Raw genomic sequence first — 12,666 nt, 5'->3', positions numbered from 1 at the left:
AACGCTCAATTTTAAAGATTTTTATTTATATGTAAATTGTTATTGGTTATAAAAAATTGAAAAAAATAAGGCAAAAGTTTACATAACAGTGAACCACCTCTCGCACACCAATAATCTTTGGCGTCACGTTGTTTGTTGAAATTGTTGTAGAAAAATTGGCATGTGTATGAAAAACAAAAAGTAATTTTGATAAAAATTGCCTGTCGATTAATAAAAACATCCTCCTGTGAAATTAATTTTATTTTTATTTCATGACAATTAATTAAGGTTTTTTTAGTTGAGATGAAAAAAAGTTAATGGCACGAGAGGGATTCGAACCCACGACCTTTGGCTAGATACGCCGCTGCTCTACCACCTGAGCTATCGTGACCTCGATCCACTCGGACATCAACTCCCCATCTCAACCCCACCTTGTGAGTTTTCTGAGGGTTTTTTTTGAGATCACGATCACTTGATTTTGAGATGTCACGATAGTTCAGGTGGTAGAGCAGCGGCGTATCTAGCCGAAGGTCGTGGGTTTGAATCCCTCTCGTGCCATTAACTTTTTTTTTATCTCAACTAAAATACCTTAATTAATTGTCATGTATTAATTGGTCAAGCGGACCACGAAAGTAGTGAATTTATTTTTATTATTTAATTTACCCAGGGATATGAAAATTTTTTTGACACTCTGTCCAAGATTGTTACGTAGAGTTGATATTCGAGCATTTTACTACTTTTTTGAAATCTCCTATTTGAGTGAAAGTTAGAAATGTACTAAATTAATTATCGCCCAATATTTAACTTTCATTAAGGCTACGCCAGTTGAATTGTTAGTACACAAACCCAAGCCAAGAATCATCCAGCAGCCTTTTTACAGAAGAAGTCAATTCCAGTTTATTTAAAAAAAATTTTTCAAGATTATTATCAATTAGAGGAAAAACATTTTAATGACATTTGATCAAAAATAGTTTTAGTTACATTTCAATTAGTACTAGGTCATTACAAAAGTCTTTGTACAGTAATTAATTGTTGATATTGAAGTTTAGTTTTAATCCTTATTAGCCTTTGATGCATATTATGCATACATCGTTGATTACTTTGGCTAATCCTTTATTTAATTATGTATACCAACTGACTGCCTTTCATTCCATTTTACAAATCACACAGAAAATGTCGGAAGAAAAAAATAATATTCGTGGTCTCTGGGCACTACGGGAAAAAAGGAATAAGTGCGAAGGCAGCAGCCGAGGAAATTTGTGCAGTGGAAGGTGAAAATATGCATCGTAACACTGCAGCATTTTGGTTCAGGTTCAAAATCCAAATCATCATAGATTTTGGAAGACAATTGTAACGAACGATGTAAAATGGATATTTTTAATTATGCTTTGTGTTTGGTGAATTTGTGAGGGTGTTTTGCACTATGCGCAGTTCCAGATGGCAGGGGTTGTGCAGAGCTTTACTGAGCTTTAAAGAATATATGGGGTTTTAAAAGATAAGTACTCTTCCTCAATCAGGATAAAGCGTTATTTCAGCAGACAACGCTGCTGCCTATCGTTCAAGTTTAGCTGAAATTTTTTTGCAGAAATAAATGGTGTTAGCATCTTGTCCCACCCTCCTTACAACCCTGACGTCGCACCGTCTGACTATGGTCTACCAGTATGTCAAATTAGGTTGCGAGTTCTTCGCCTCGAAAACCAAGAACTGGTATCACCACCAAATCCTTCTGGCAGAAAGATGAGCTAAAGTAGTTGATAATGGCCTATCTTTTGAGGAATAATTTTCATATTTACATTTTATACTGAAATTTAAATAAAACTTAATTCACGCACAAAGGCCATTGTAATGACCTAGTAAGAAAAATCATAAATTAATAATGAAGTAGGGAAGCAGGAACTTCACTTGACCAACCTAAACTCAATTTAAACAGCAAATAAAAATCACAAGAGTAAATATTAATCAAATAAAGTATATTCTATTTTAACTAATTAAGTATATATAAAGACATCATATAAATATAAAAAATAAAATAATTTAATGGTTTTCAAAGAATTGAATTGATGATAGAAATTTTATAATATAAAAAGCTTAAATTCTTAACGTATTACAAAATAAGTTTGTCCCTGTTTATCAAAGGTAAAACTTATTTCCTTATGATTTGCATGTCGGTTAACACATGGCTTGACACGTATGATATAAATCATCGTGTCAGAACTTTAAAAGCTTTGTAAAAAGAAGTACTTACTGTTTTACGACGTGGTACCTACGTTCTGTTAGTATGTCATGTCCATTGTCGGTACAAGCGTTACAACTTCAACAAAAGTTTCATTGATTACAGGGCAAAAATAAACATCCTTCGATATCCTTTCAGTTTTCTTGTGCACAAAAAGAATTTTAGTAAATTTCGTGTAGTGTGGAAGTAAAAAGTTAAACTGAATGAATATAAATATTTAAAATGCGTCAATAAATAATGGACGTACAATACATATAACTCAATTAAAAATTTCAGTCTGAAATGTAAGAAATAGTCAATTTGAAACAAGCTTTGCAGATATTAGGTCTTTTTAGATGAGTGTTGTGATTGAATATATGACCAACATAAAAAAAGAGAAAAAGAAAAACATATATACATAGATTGATTTTGATTGAATGGGAGGAAAGAGAGAGAGAGAGTCATGGGAGAGAGAAGGAGAAAGAGACAAAGAGAGAGAGAGAGAGAGAGAGAGAGAGAGAGAGAGAGAGAGAGTGAGTGAGAGAGCAGAGAGAGAGAGAGACAGATTGATAGAGGCAAAGAGAGATCCAAGGGAAAGAGAGAAAGCGATTGGTAAATAGAGAGGGTGAAAGACAGAGAATGATACAGGAAGAGTGGGAGAAAGATAGATAGATAAATAACTAGATAGATAGAGAGATAGAGAGAGAGAGAGAGAAATGAACGTAGATAGAAAGATAAATAGATAGGTAGCTACGTAAAGTGTGAGAGGGCGAAGGAGAGTGATAGAAAAAAATAAACCGAGAGAAAGAGTGATAGAGTGATAGGGAGAAAGAGAGAGGGAAAGAAAGAGAGAGAGAGGAAAAGAAAGAGAGAGAAAGAGAGAGAGAGAGAGAGAGCGATACAGGAAGAGAAGGAGGGAAAGAGAGAAAATTTAGAAGAACTTTTAAGTAACTGCCTCTGGCTAACATAAAGCTGTTGCTACATGGGTAAAATTGGTCTAATTACTATGTAAAATAGCAGTTATATATACAAATTATGAAACATTCTTTCTACTTTCATTTTCTGCAAAAAAAAAAAAAGAAAAAAAGGAGAGATTATAGTAAACGATTCTGCTCGATTTTACTGATAATCATCACTGATGCGTATAAGAATAAACGTCTTGTATTATTGTACCAATCAACTCACCGACCATCTAATTGGGTATGGAGATATTTACCGAGAGTGGCTCCGGAGGGCCGTAATGATCGCTCGGAGGATGCTCGAGGGAGCTGAGTCTGTTGATCTTGTCCGATTTTTTCTTGATCAAGCCCGACCTTCGACTTCTGAGCAGTTCTTCTTGAGCTATCGCATGGTCGACTAGTTCCTCGAGCATCGCCTGCTCGGCTGGCGTGAGGCTGGACGGATTTTCAGTTACGACGCCCGCTTCTTCCTTCTGATCGCTCGTGTCCTTCGCCGTTGCAAAGACAATGGCAGGACCTCCGCCAAGACATAGCAATAATAAAAAAACCTAAAATATTAAAATATAAATAATTAATTAATTGAAATAGAAAGAACATGATCAAATTTAATATATGTTATGTAATTTGTCTGAAGAGGAAAGACTAGAAAGGCGAAGAAAGTGAATTTCTTCTTTAAAAAAACAAAAAAAACACTCTTTCCTTCGAACGTTTTTAGTATTTTTATTGCGTGGGTCAGTGAGGACCAAAAATATCGGAAACTTCCAAACCTAAATCATAAACGTTAGGTCGTGATTGTGCACGAAAAAATGGTCTGTACCAATAAATCCTATTGTCTCTAAGAATCTGAGCTACTTGTGCTGAATCCCAAATATTGTAAAAATTAGCGGCGTCGAGATGGTCTGAAAAATTTGATAATTCCCACTTGAGAAATGTCACTTTTTTCCATATGGACCCTTTATCGAAACGCTGCTTTCACCTTGACGTGGGAGGAGCGGGCGTCAAAGTTCAGAGCGGTTCAACGGCTCTGCCTGGATGGACTTTCTTCGAAGAACGGGCAGAAAAATTCATGAAGAAGTGGTTCGTGAACCCGGGAGCAGGTGCAGGCCCGGCCCGGCCACTTTCTTCACTTTCACTCTCGTCGGGTTTTGCACTTAGTACCGCACATGACGTTCTGGTTGAACCGTTTATATTACGTGAATCAGAATCGGCCGGTTTACCGGATCAAGCAATGAACCAAATAAAATTTTATTTACACTTGAACTTGGCATTGTTCGCCATTCTTATACGCAACGAACAACACATAGACGACACTGCTACATCTAACGTAATTCGTCCGAACAGGATACTCTTCCGCTTCGTTTAGAATGGGCTAGCTAGGAAANGATATCTTGTTTTTAAGCAAATTATCCACAGCATTGCCTACTGAAGTTGCAAGTGGATTGCCACCAAAAGTGGAACCGTGCATGCCAACTTTCATGTACTTAGCAGCCTTAAAAGAACCGAAAATGGCCCTTGATGGCGGTATTGATGGTTTGAGCTGTTACTTGAGTATTTTTCCAATATTGAAAAAGTGCCTTAAAAAGAATGGGTTTGCAATATTGGAAATAGGCGAAGATCAAAACGATATCGACAAAATCATCCCCTTATGGGTTATCTTTTCAAGAGTATGTATATGGCTTGAAAAGATGCATTGTTGTGAAACAAGATAAAGAACATAACTAATTTCTTTCTTTCTGAATTCTAGTATTATCCAATAGAAACAACAAAACTACTTGACAACCTTCACCGTTACCCTTATAATGATACAGAAGCTATTCATTTAACTTCGCAATCTGCAGATTAAAACGACAAAGGAAACTTGGTATTTAGCGTCTCATGTTTAAAATTTTTGCACTATGTGCACCTCACGTCTTTATAAAACTTCTGGTTTTTACCTATACAAACTGAAACGCGCTTATAAGTCGTTTAAGACAGTATAGAACGTCAAATAGAACAAAGGAGAATTTGAATACTAGCTGCTCTGGGTTTCTTTTGCCTTTTTTTTCTGCTTAGTAAATTTCTTAGCACTTTTGGTTAAAAACTTAACTTAAAAACATTTTGGTTTGCGAATTTCTGAAAAGCCAGACAGTCAAGATATATGCTTCGTTTCTGAGAGCTATAGTGAAACAATAGCTAAGTTAGCTCCACAGTCTGTGCAAAGAGGCAAAATTGTGGATATACATGGAAAAGTGCTGGGCGAGCACAACGGCATAGTGCAAGGGATTTGTTAAAATATGAGAAAGAGAGTTTACTCAATAAGACATTAATCAATATTTTAAGTGCAGCAGCAGCTGACGATGTGTGAAATTATTTAGAGTATGCCGAGGATGGATATGATTTACTTGACATATTGCCTAAAGTGATAGGTTTTCCTTAATTAACTCTAAAGTAGAGTATATCAAGACAAAAGTAAAAGTTTTTCGTATCATCCAATAGAAACAAAAAAACTACTTGACAACCTTCACCGTTACCTAAATGATACTGAAGCTATTCATTTAACTTCGCAATCTGCAGATTAAAACGACATGCGTTCTCATGCGTTTCGTTTAATTTTAATCAAATGTCGTTCAAATGAAAAATGGCAAAACAGGAGGGAAAATTCAAAAGGTGGGGGTTGAGATGGGAAGTTAGTGCCCGAGGGAATCGAAGTCACGATAGCTCAAGCCTCAAGTGGTAGAGTAGCGGCGTATCAAGCCGAAGGTCGTGGGTTCGAATCCCGCCCGTGAAAAGTCAGTGGACTTTTTTGTCTCAACTTAAAAACCTTACTTAATTGAATTTTATTAATTGGTCAAGCGGACCACGAAAAATAGTGAATTTAATTGTACAAAGGACTCATTTTTCTATATCGTTTGTTGTACTTGTTAGTATGACAAATGTATTTTAAATAAATGGAATGGTTGTTACGTTTTTTATAGTAACAGTAGAGTTTTTGGAGTTAAATTATATAAATTTATCATGAAATTTAATTGCAAAAACTGGATGAGGAACGTTTAAGGTTGCAATTTCATTAGGTTAAATAGGATGTAATTCTGTTAAACTTTTGAATAATAGAAAAATAGTTTGTTGACCAACAGGAATGACATAATTTGTGATATTTTCTAAATACACCTGTCAATCTTCAATTGGGCAGAACAGGAGAAATTAGTCAGCCAAAGAATGTGTATGGCATTTTTTTTGTTTTTGAATCTTGCAAGTGAAAAAGAGAAATTGGGAAATGGCCCATCCCCGAACTGTTAGATTAATTCCAGCGGTATTTTCTATAAAATGAGTTCGTATCCCCTGCGTGACAACTTCCTGAAGCCGTGCACGACAAATGTTATTAGACCTGTTAAATTAATGGTATCTTACAACGGTCTGCCGGACCTCTGGGATTTCACGTCCGACGATCCGTAAAATTCACGCCCACGACGATTAACGACTGCTGACTTCTTCTTTAATAAATTATTATGTCATTTATGAAAACCTAAAATGGTCAATAATTTTCAATAATTTTAAACCTTACAAACCATAAAGGTCCCAATAATATTTTCGAGAAAAAATAATAAAAACGGTAAGTAAAAAAAAGACAATGAATCAGATTGAAAACAAATAATATTAATTTCGAATCTTTTCATGACTAAATCACCAGCATCAGAACTAAAACAATTAATACATAAAATATATCCTTTAATTAAAATTTGTAAATTATTAGCTAGAACATATGATCAAAATTCTATGTGAGTTGGAATATGTTTAACAAAACATCAGTAGCATAATTTTAAGACGTTTTTAGAATTAAAAAAACTTTACTTAATTCAATTTACGTTATGAATTAAGAACACATTTAATATAAATTAAATTATGATTGAAAGTAAAAAATATCGAGAAAGTATCACATTATTATAATTCCCTATTGTACCAAATATTTTGGAAACATGAAATTCGTTCTTAAAACGTTTCCGTAAATTTTAATGTATTTAAAATCTTTCAAAATAATTGTTTATTGTGGTAAAACAACAAATTTTTGTAATTAACAATAGTTATTTTTCAAAAGATTATTTTTATTTACTCTGATTACTTATAAAATATAAGAAATATAATATTTGCTCTATGCTTTAAGCAAAATAATTATCAAAATGCGATTACGAGCTTAGCATATCGAAAAACCAACTCCAACAATGACGTCATGATCCTAAACGCATGCATCCCCAATAATGACGTCAATCAGTCGTAACTTAATGGGAACCACGAAATGTTCATTTTTTAAAATATTTTGAACAGTACTATACAATTTTGTGGTAATTTTGTCACGGTTTTATAGCATTTATAATGAAAAATGAGCACACTACAAAACGCTTGAAAATAAGCAAAATTCCAATGCCAATTAATCTTTAATTTTGATACAATAATAAAACATAAAAACACCATTTGCTATGTACAAAGTTCTATTTCTATTTAATACAATTTTGATTTATGATAATTGATAACCTAAAAGCATGCATCCCTAATAATGACGTCAATCAGTCGTAACTTGATGAGAATCACGAAATTTCCATTTTTTTAAATATTTTAAATAAGACAATACATTTTTGTCGTAATTTTGTCATTGCTTTATAGCATTTGCAAATGAAAAATGTGCACACTAAAAACAACTTGAAAATAAGCAAAATTCCAAGGCCAATTAATTTTTAATTTAATAATGACGTCAATCAGGCATAACTTGATGGGAATCACTAAATTTTCATTTTTTTAATATAGTGAATAGGACAATACAGTTTTTCGTAATTTTGCCATAGGTTTATAGTATTTGCAATGAAAAATGAGCACACTACAACCAACTTGGGATAATAATTATATATTCAGCTTTACCCGGACATCATTAATTTCTATGTCAAGAAAATGTATTAATGGGGAATTTAGGTAAATATTTGACAATTTTTCTCTTGAAATAAGAAAAGAGTTTATGTTTAAAAAATCTTTGTAATTTGTCCAAGTATATAATGTGTAGGAAAAGGGATTTTCTTTGAAATGGAGGGGGGGCAACTAAACTGCACAAATTACATTTTTATTCTTTGCCCGTACTAAATTCCGGTGCTTTGTAAATTAACCCATCGACATTGCCGGAATATCCGGCTTTTCATAACACACATTGCGTAAAATGAATAAGAAAGTCCCTGCCTCGTCTTAGAACATCCAAGAATTAGTGAAAGTCTTTTCAACGAGGCCCAATTTTTTTTCCCCAACCTCGCCTCATTGGTCTATGAATCAATAAATCCGGCTTAAATAACAACTCAGACTGAGGTGTTCCAATTCTACGATGCTATTATATAATCAGACATCCTTAGACCCAATTTGTCTATTTGTGTTGAAAAGTCTTGAACGATATTATCCAACATTTACCAGGAAGACGCCTATTACTGACATAAACTGCATCCAAGAGATCCCAACTAAAATAATACAAACCATTTTTTAAAAAACTTGGAAAAATAGCAAATAATTAATTAATTTAATAGCTTTTGATAATATGGTCATGCCTCACATGCATATAAAATCTCCAAAACCTGGGAAAACGCGACAACGATATCTTAGATACCAGGACGCTAAAGAATTTTGGGTAACGCAGACAAGAAGAGGATCCACAAGACCATATAAGTGCAAAACCTTGGGATGACGATACAGACACAGAATCATCCATCTTAAAACGTATCCAAAAAAAGACAAAAGGAGAAGCTGACAAACTCTAGAGATGCCTTAGAAACTTATGATAGATGACCCATCACCAAAACTGGCAAACACACTTCTACAGCTTGAGAGGTAAACTCAGGGGGCAGGACTAATATACTGTCCAATATTCAATGATAACCCCATTTATAGGTTATGGAATGAGGAGGAGGAAACAGGAAAAGGACTTGTAGCAATGAGAGCCAATGAAAAATAGAAGGATCCCAGGCCAGAAAGCTGCAGTGTTCGAGAGCCATAAAACCATAAGATTTACATCATCATCATAATCACCTAGATTGAACGTTTTTTACAAGCCATTATTTTTTCATCCTTTGTAGAAAGAAAGTAAACAAAAGATTGATCCTTTTGAGCTTGTGTGTCGGTAGTGAGTGCGTGTAAAGTTTTGGTATGTGCGAGAGAGAGGGAGGGAGGGACGGAGGGAGGCAGGGAGAGAGAGAGAGAGAGAGAGAGAGAGAGAGAGAGAGAGAGAGAGAGAGAGAGAGAGAGNTATATATAGAGAGAGAGAGAGAGAGAGAGAGAGAGTGAGAGTGAGAGTGAGAGTGAGAGAGAGAGAGATGGAGGGAGAATTTATTGGATTATAATCTTATTCTATTGATTGAGGTACAGGTGTTCCTCAAGGGAGCACCTTTGGCCTATTCCTTTTTACAGAAAACACTGTTGATCTTTTTTCTCATTTTGTTAGAATGACAAACGAACTACATCTATTTTTATTTGTCCAATTAAAATACCCAATAACACTTTATTTTTCTTAAGATTAACGAAATGAAAAATTGAAACAAAGTAGAGGTTTTGTCGCCGAAATTGGGGAATTTTCTAAAGCAAGGCTCTTTATAGTAACAATGCGAAACGTAAGGACAAACTTGGAAAAATAAAAGAAACCGTACTAGATCAACAGACAGAACATAGATGAATATAAAGTTGTTTGAGGCTCGTGTGATTACTCAGAAGCCCGTACTTATCCCCTTAAGTTCAAGTAGGATCATCTTCATCATCCACGACGGCTTGAGACCCGGGGAACTATGGACATAAGTACGATACCCAAGTCAGCTCGAATGACTCAGGCGATTACCAATTCGGTTTATATTTACTCGATAGATTGTTGATAAACTAATCGAACCTTTTTAACCTTTATTTTTTGGAACATTTTTGAGATCTTTCTTTCTCATCCTTTGAATTCTGATGGTGAAACCGGAAAATTAAAAACGTACTAATTAAATTTTTTTAAATGGTTGATTATTTCATCTAGCTTCCCTACACGTTTATTAAAACGAAATTCACAACCAAGGAATAGGTTCCAGGTAAATAAAACTCGATAAAAATTCAAATAACTTAAACAGAAAGGTCTGGGGGTTCAAGTCAATTAAATTAATACAGCAGAATCTAAGACAAAAGTAATAAAGAATAGGGAACGATAATTGCTAGAAGAGGTAATTTGTTACAAAATATTTTAATTTCAGAAAATATAAAATTATTGAATCGGACTAAAACTTTTATAAATTAAACGAAAAATTGTTTTCTTGCCGAAGAAAACTTAAGAAAATGGAGTCATCAGTTAGGAAGAACGATGATTCTACGATTTATTAATAATTGTAGTCTTCATTATTTCGTTTTTATTAAATGCTAAGCTGTTTCATATCAATCTTTAAGTGTTTTTTTATGCGATGGACGAATATTTAAGGCGTCCGGCTTTGCCAAGGTAGCGGTCCTGGGTTCGAATCCCGGCATATCCCGTGTATTTTCAATTGTGAATAATATGGAGAAAGTATTGTAAAATGATTTAACCCTCGTTTGCAAAATCCAACGGGTAGTTGGAAGTTGGAAGTCAAGCCCTCCTGATTTTAACAACTCTACCCAGTTCCATACGCTTTACTAAAATCGATATTATTTCCTGGAAAAATCCGGTAAAATGTAACTTTATATAACATACTTTTATATGATTTAAATATTTTAATTATAACGCTAATTAAGAACAGTTCCAGGGTGGGAGTCCGTTCATCGGAACAGATCTCAGTCATCGAAATGTATCGACTTTCTTTATATAACAAATCTGCTAAAGAATTCTTGTGATTTCTCGATTTTTCCACCGGAACAAAAATTTTTCCAGAATGTAATCAAATATAAATTATTTTTCTCATTTTATTCCTTCATCTCAAGCAAAAAAATCTATAATCGTCATGTCTTGAAATAGTGTTTGGATGGTACCAATACCTTAGCTTAGGTTACATAAACAAGTTGACAATTTTCTTTGGAGGAAAATAAATAATTAACAACTAAAGAAAAAGTAATTAGAGATTTTACTTGCTGCTGGGACAGGTGACCGAGTGGTTATTGCCACGCTATCGATCCTGGGTTAGATTTTTAATTAAAATTATGAAAAATATATTGTAAAGTGGTTTGACCTCTCGTCCGAACCCAAATGGAAGTTAAGTTAAACACGAATCGATTTACTGGAGTAAACGGTACAGCCTTTGAAGTTGATGATGTTGACCAGGTACTGGGTCTCTCGCAACCCGTGAGTGTAGGCGTACCCAGTGTCATTTCAAGATATATGCTTAGCTCATAATTAGTAAGTATTAGGTTATATAACCTACTCCCCGATTAAATTCATTGGTACTGCCAATAAAACCTAAGTAGGTACTGGCTTACCATAACAAATCTGATATATTGTATTTTAAATTATTCATAATTAACATTTGATGTGATAAGCAACTTGTGAAACCATAATTACAGAAAGCAACGTTCATGTAAGTACTGCCAAGCTTATTTTTCCACAGTAGTATTGGCATATATCCTGCACTAACTTTAAATGTTTTTTTATTTGTATGAATTTTGTTCCTGCATCTAGAGATGCAACAACAAAAGTGATATATTAATTAACAAAATTAATAAAATCAACAATTAATAAAGAAATCATATGCACATGCACATTTACATACATATGTAAGCGTGTCTCTTCTGTTTTGGGCCCAACCCTGAATGCGGAAAACCGAAAACAAGGTCCCAGATTTTTTTATGATCGGACCTGACTACAATTATTTAATTTAATGATCAGGCACCTTTTTTTGATATATAAAATTCCAATATTCAATTCAAACCAAAATAAATACGAGACCAAAATATTAATTAAATTTAAATCTTTTATTACACTTTATTTCCAAATAAAATTACAATTTATTTTATTAATTATTATTTTTAATTTAAAGAATCTTTAATAAAACCTATTTCAGAATCTACAAACATTAATTTTAAAATCGAATTTAATTCTCGTTTTATAAAGAAAAGTAAAAGGAAAGGAAATTATTATTATTGTTATTATTATTAATTTTTGACCACCAATTAGAAAATACAATTAATATTTTAATATCAATTTTAAAATCAAATGCTATCTCTTTTAGTTTTCTTTATAAAAATATATTTTTTGTTACAACTCTTTTTTATATTAAAATACAATTATTATTTTTAGTTTTTTTGACGTCAAAACATAAAATTTACTCACTTGACTTGTGTGCACACCAAATTTTTCTTAATTACAATAAAACAGCTCTTAACCCACGGAGGACAGAAAGGGAATTGGTTTTTTTTTTACTGAAAAAAATAGCCCTTTCCTAGCCCCTACTCCTTTCACTGTCAGATGTGTGTGGAGGGGCTTGGCGGTACATTCAAATCGAAACGTGACACATATATACAATAAAAAAATGGCGTGAGGCCCGAATGACGACATAACCTAGTGGTTATTAAGTAGATTTAGACTGACTC

At 33.6% G+C, this 12,666-nt stretch overlaps 1 protein-coding gene across 2 annotated transcripts in view; it reads right to left on the bottom strand.

Moving 5' to 3' along the window:
• LOC106668068 (formin-G) overlaps nt 1-12,666 on the bottom strand; it is a 31,738-nt gene that overhangs the window by 1,804 nt on the left and 17,268 nt on the right. For both annotated transcript variants that reach the window (XM_014396491.2, XM_014396490.2), the window contains exon 2: nt 3,408-3,698. In XM_014396491.2, coding sequence (XP_014251977.1) covers nt 3,408-3,698 — 291 coding nt within the window. The remainder of the gene's footprint in view (nt 1-3,407; nt 3,699-12,666) is intronic.

Source organism: Cimex lectularius, unplaced genomic scaffold (assembly GCF_000648675.2).
Source record: "Cimex lectularius strain Harlan isolate CLEC.00 unplaced genomic scaffold, Clec_2.1 scaffold88, whole genome shotgun sequence".
NCBI classification, from domain to species: domain Eukaryota; kingdom Metazoa; phylum Arthropoda; class Insecta; order Hemiptera; family Cimicidae; genus Cimex; species Cimex lectularius.
Note: the sequence above shows the minus strand (reverse complement) of the source record. Positions and strands in the feature narration are given on the sequence as shown.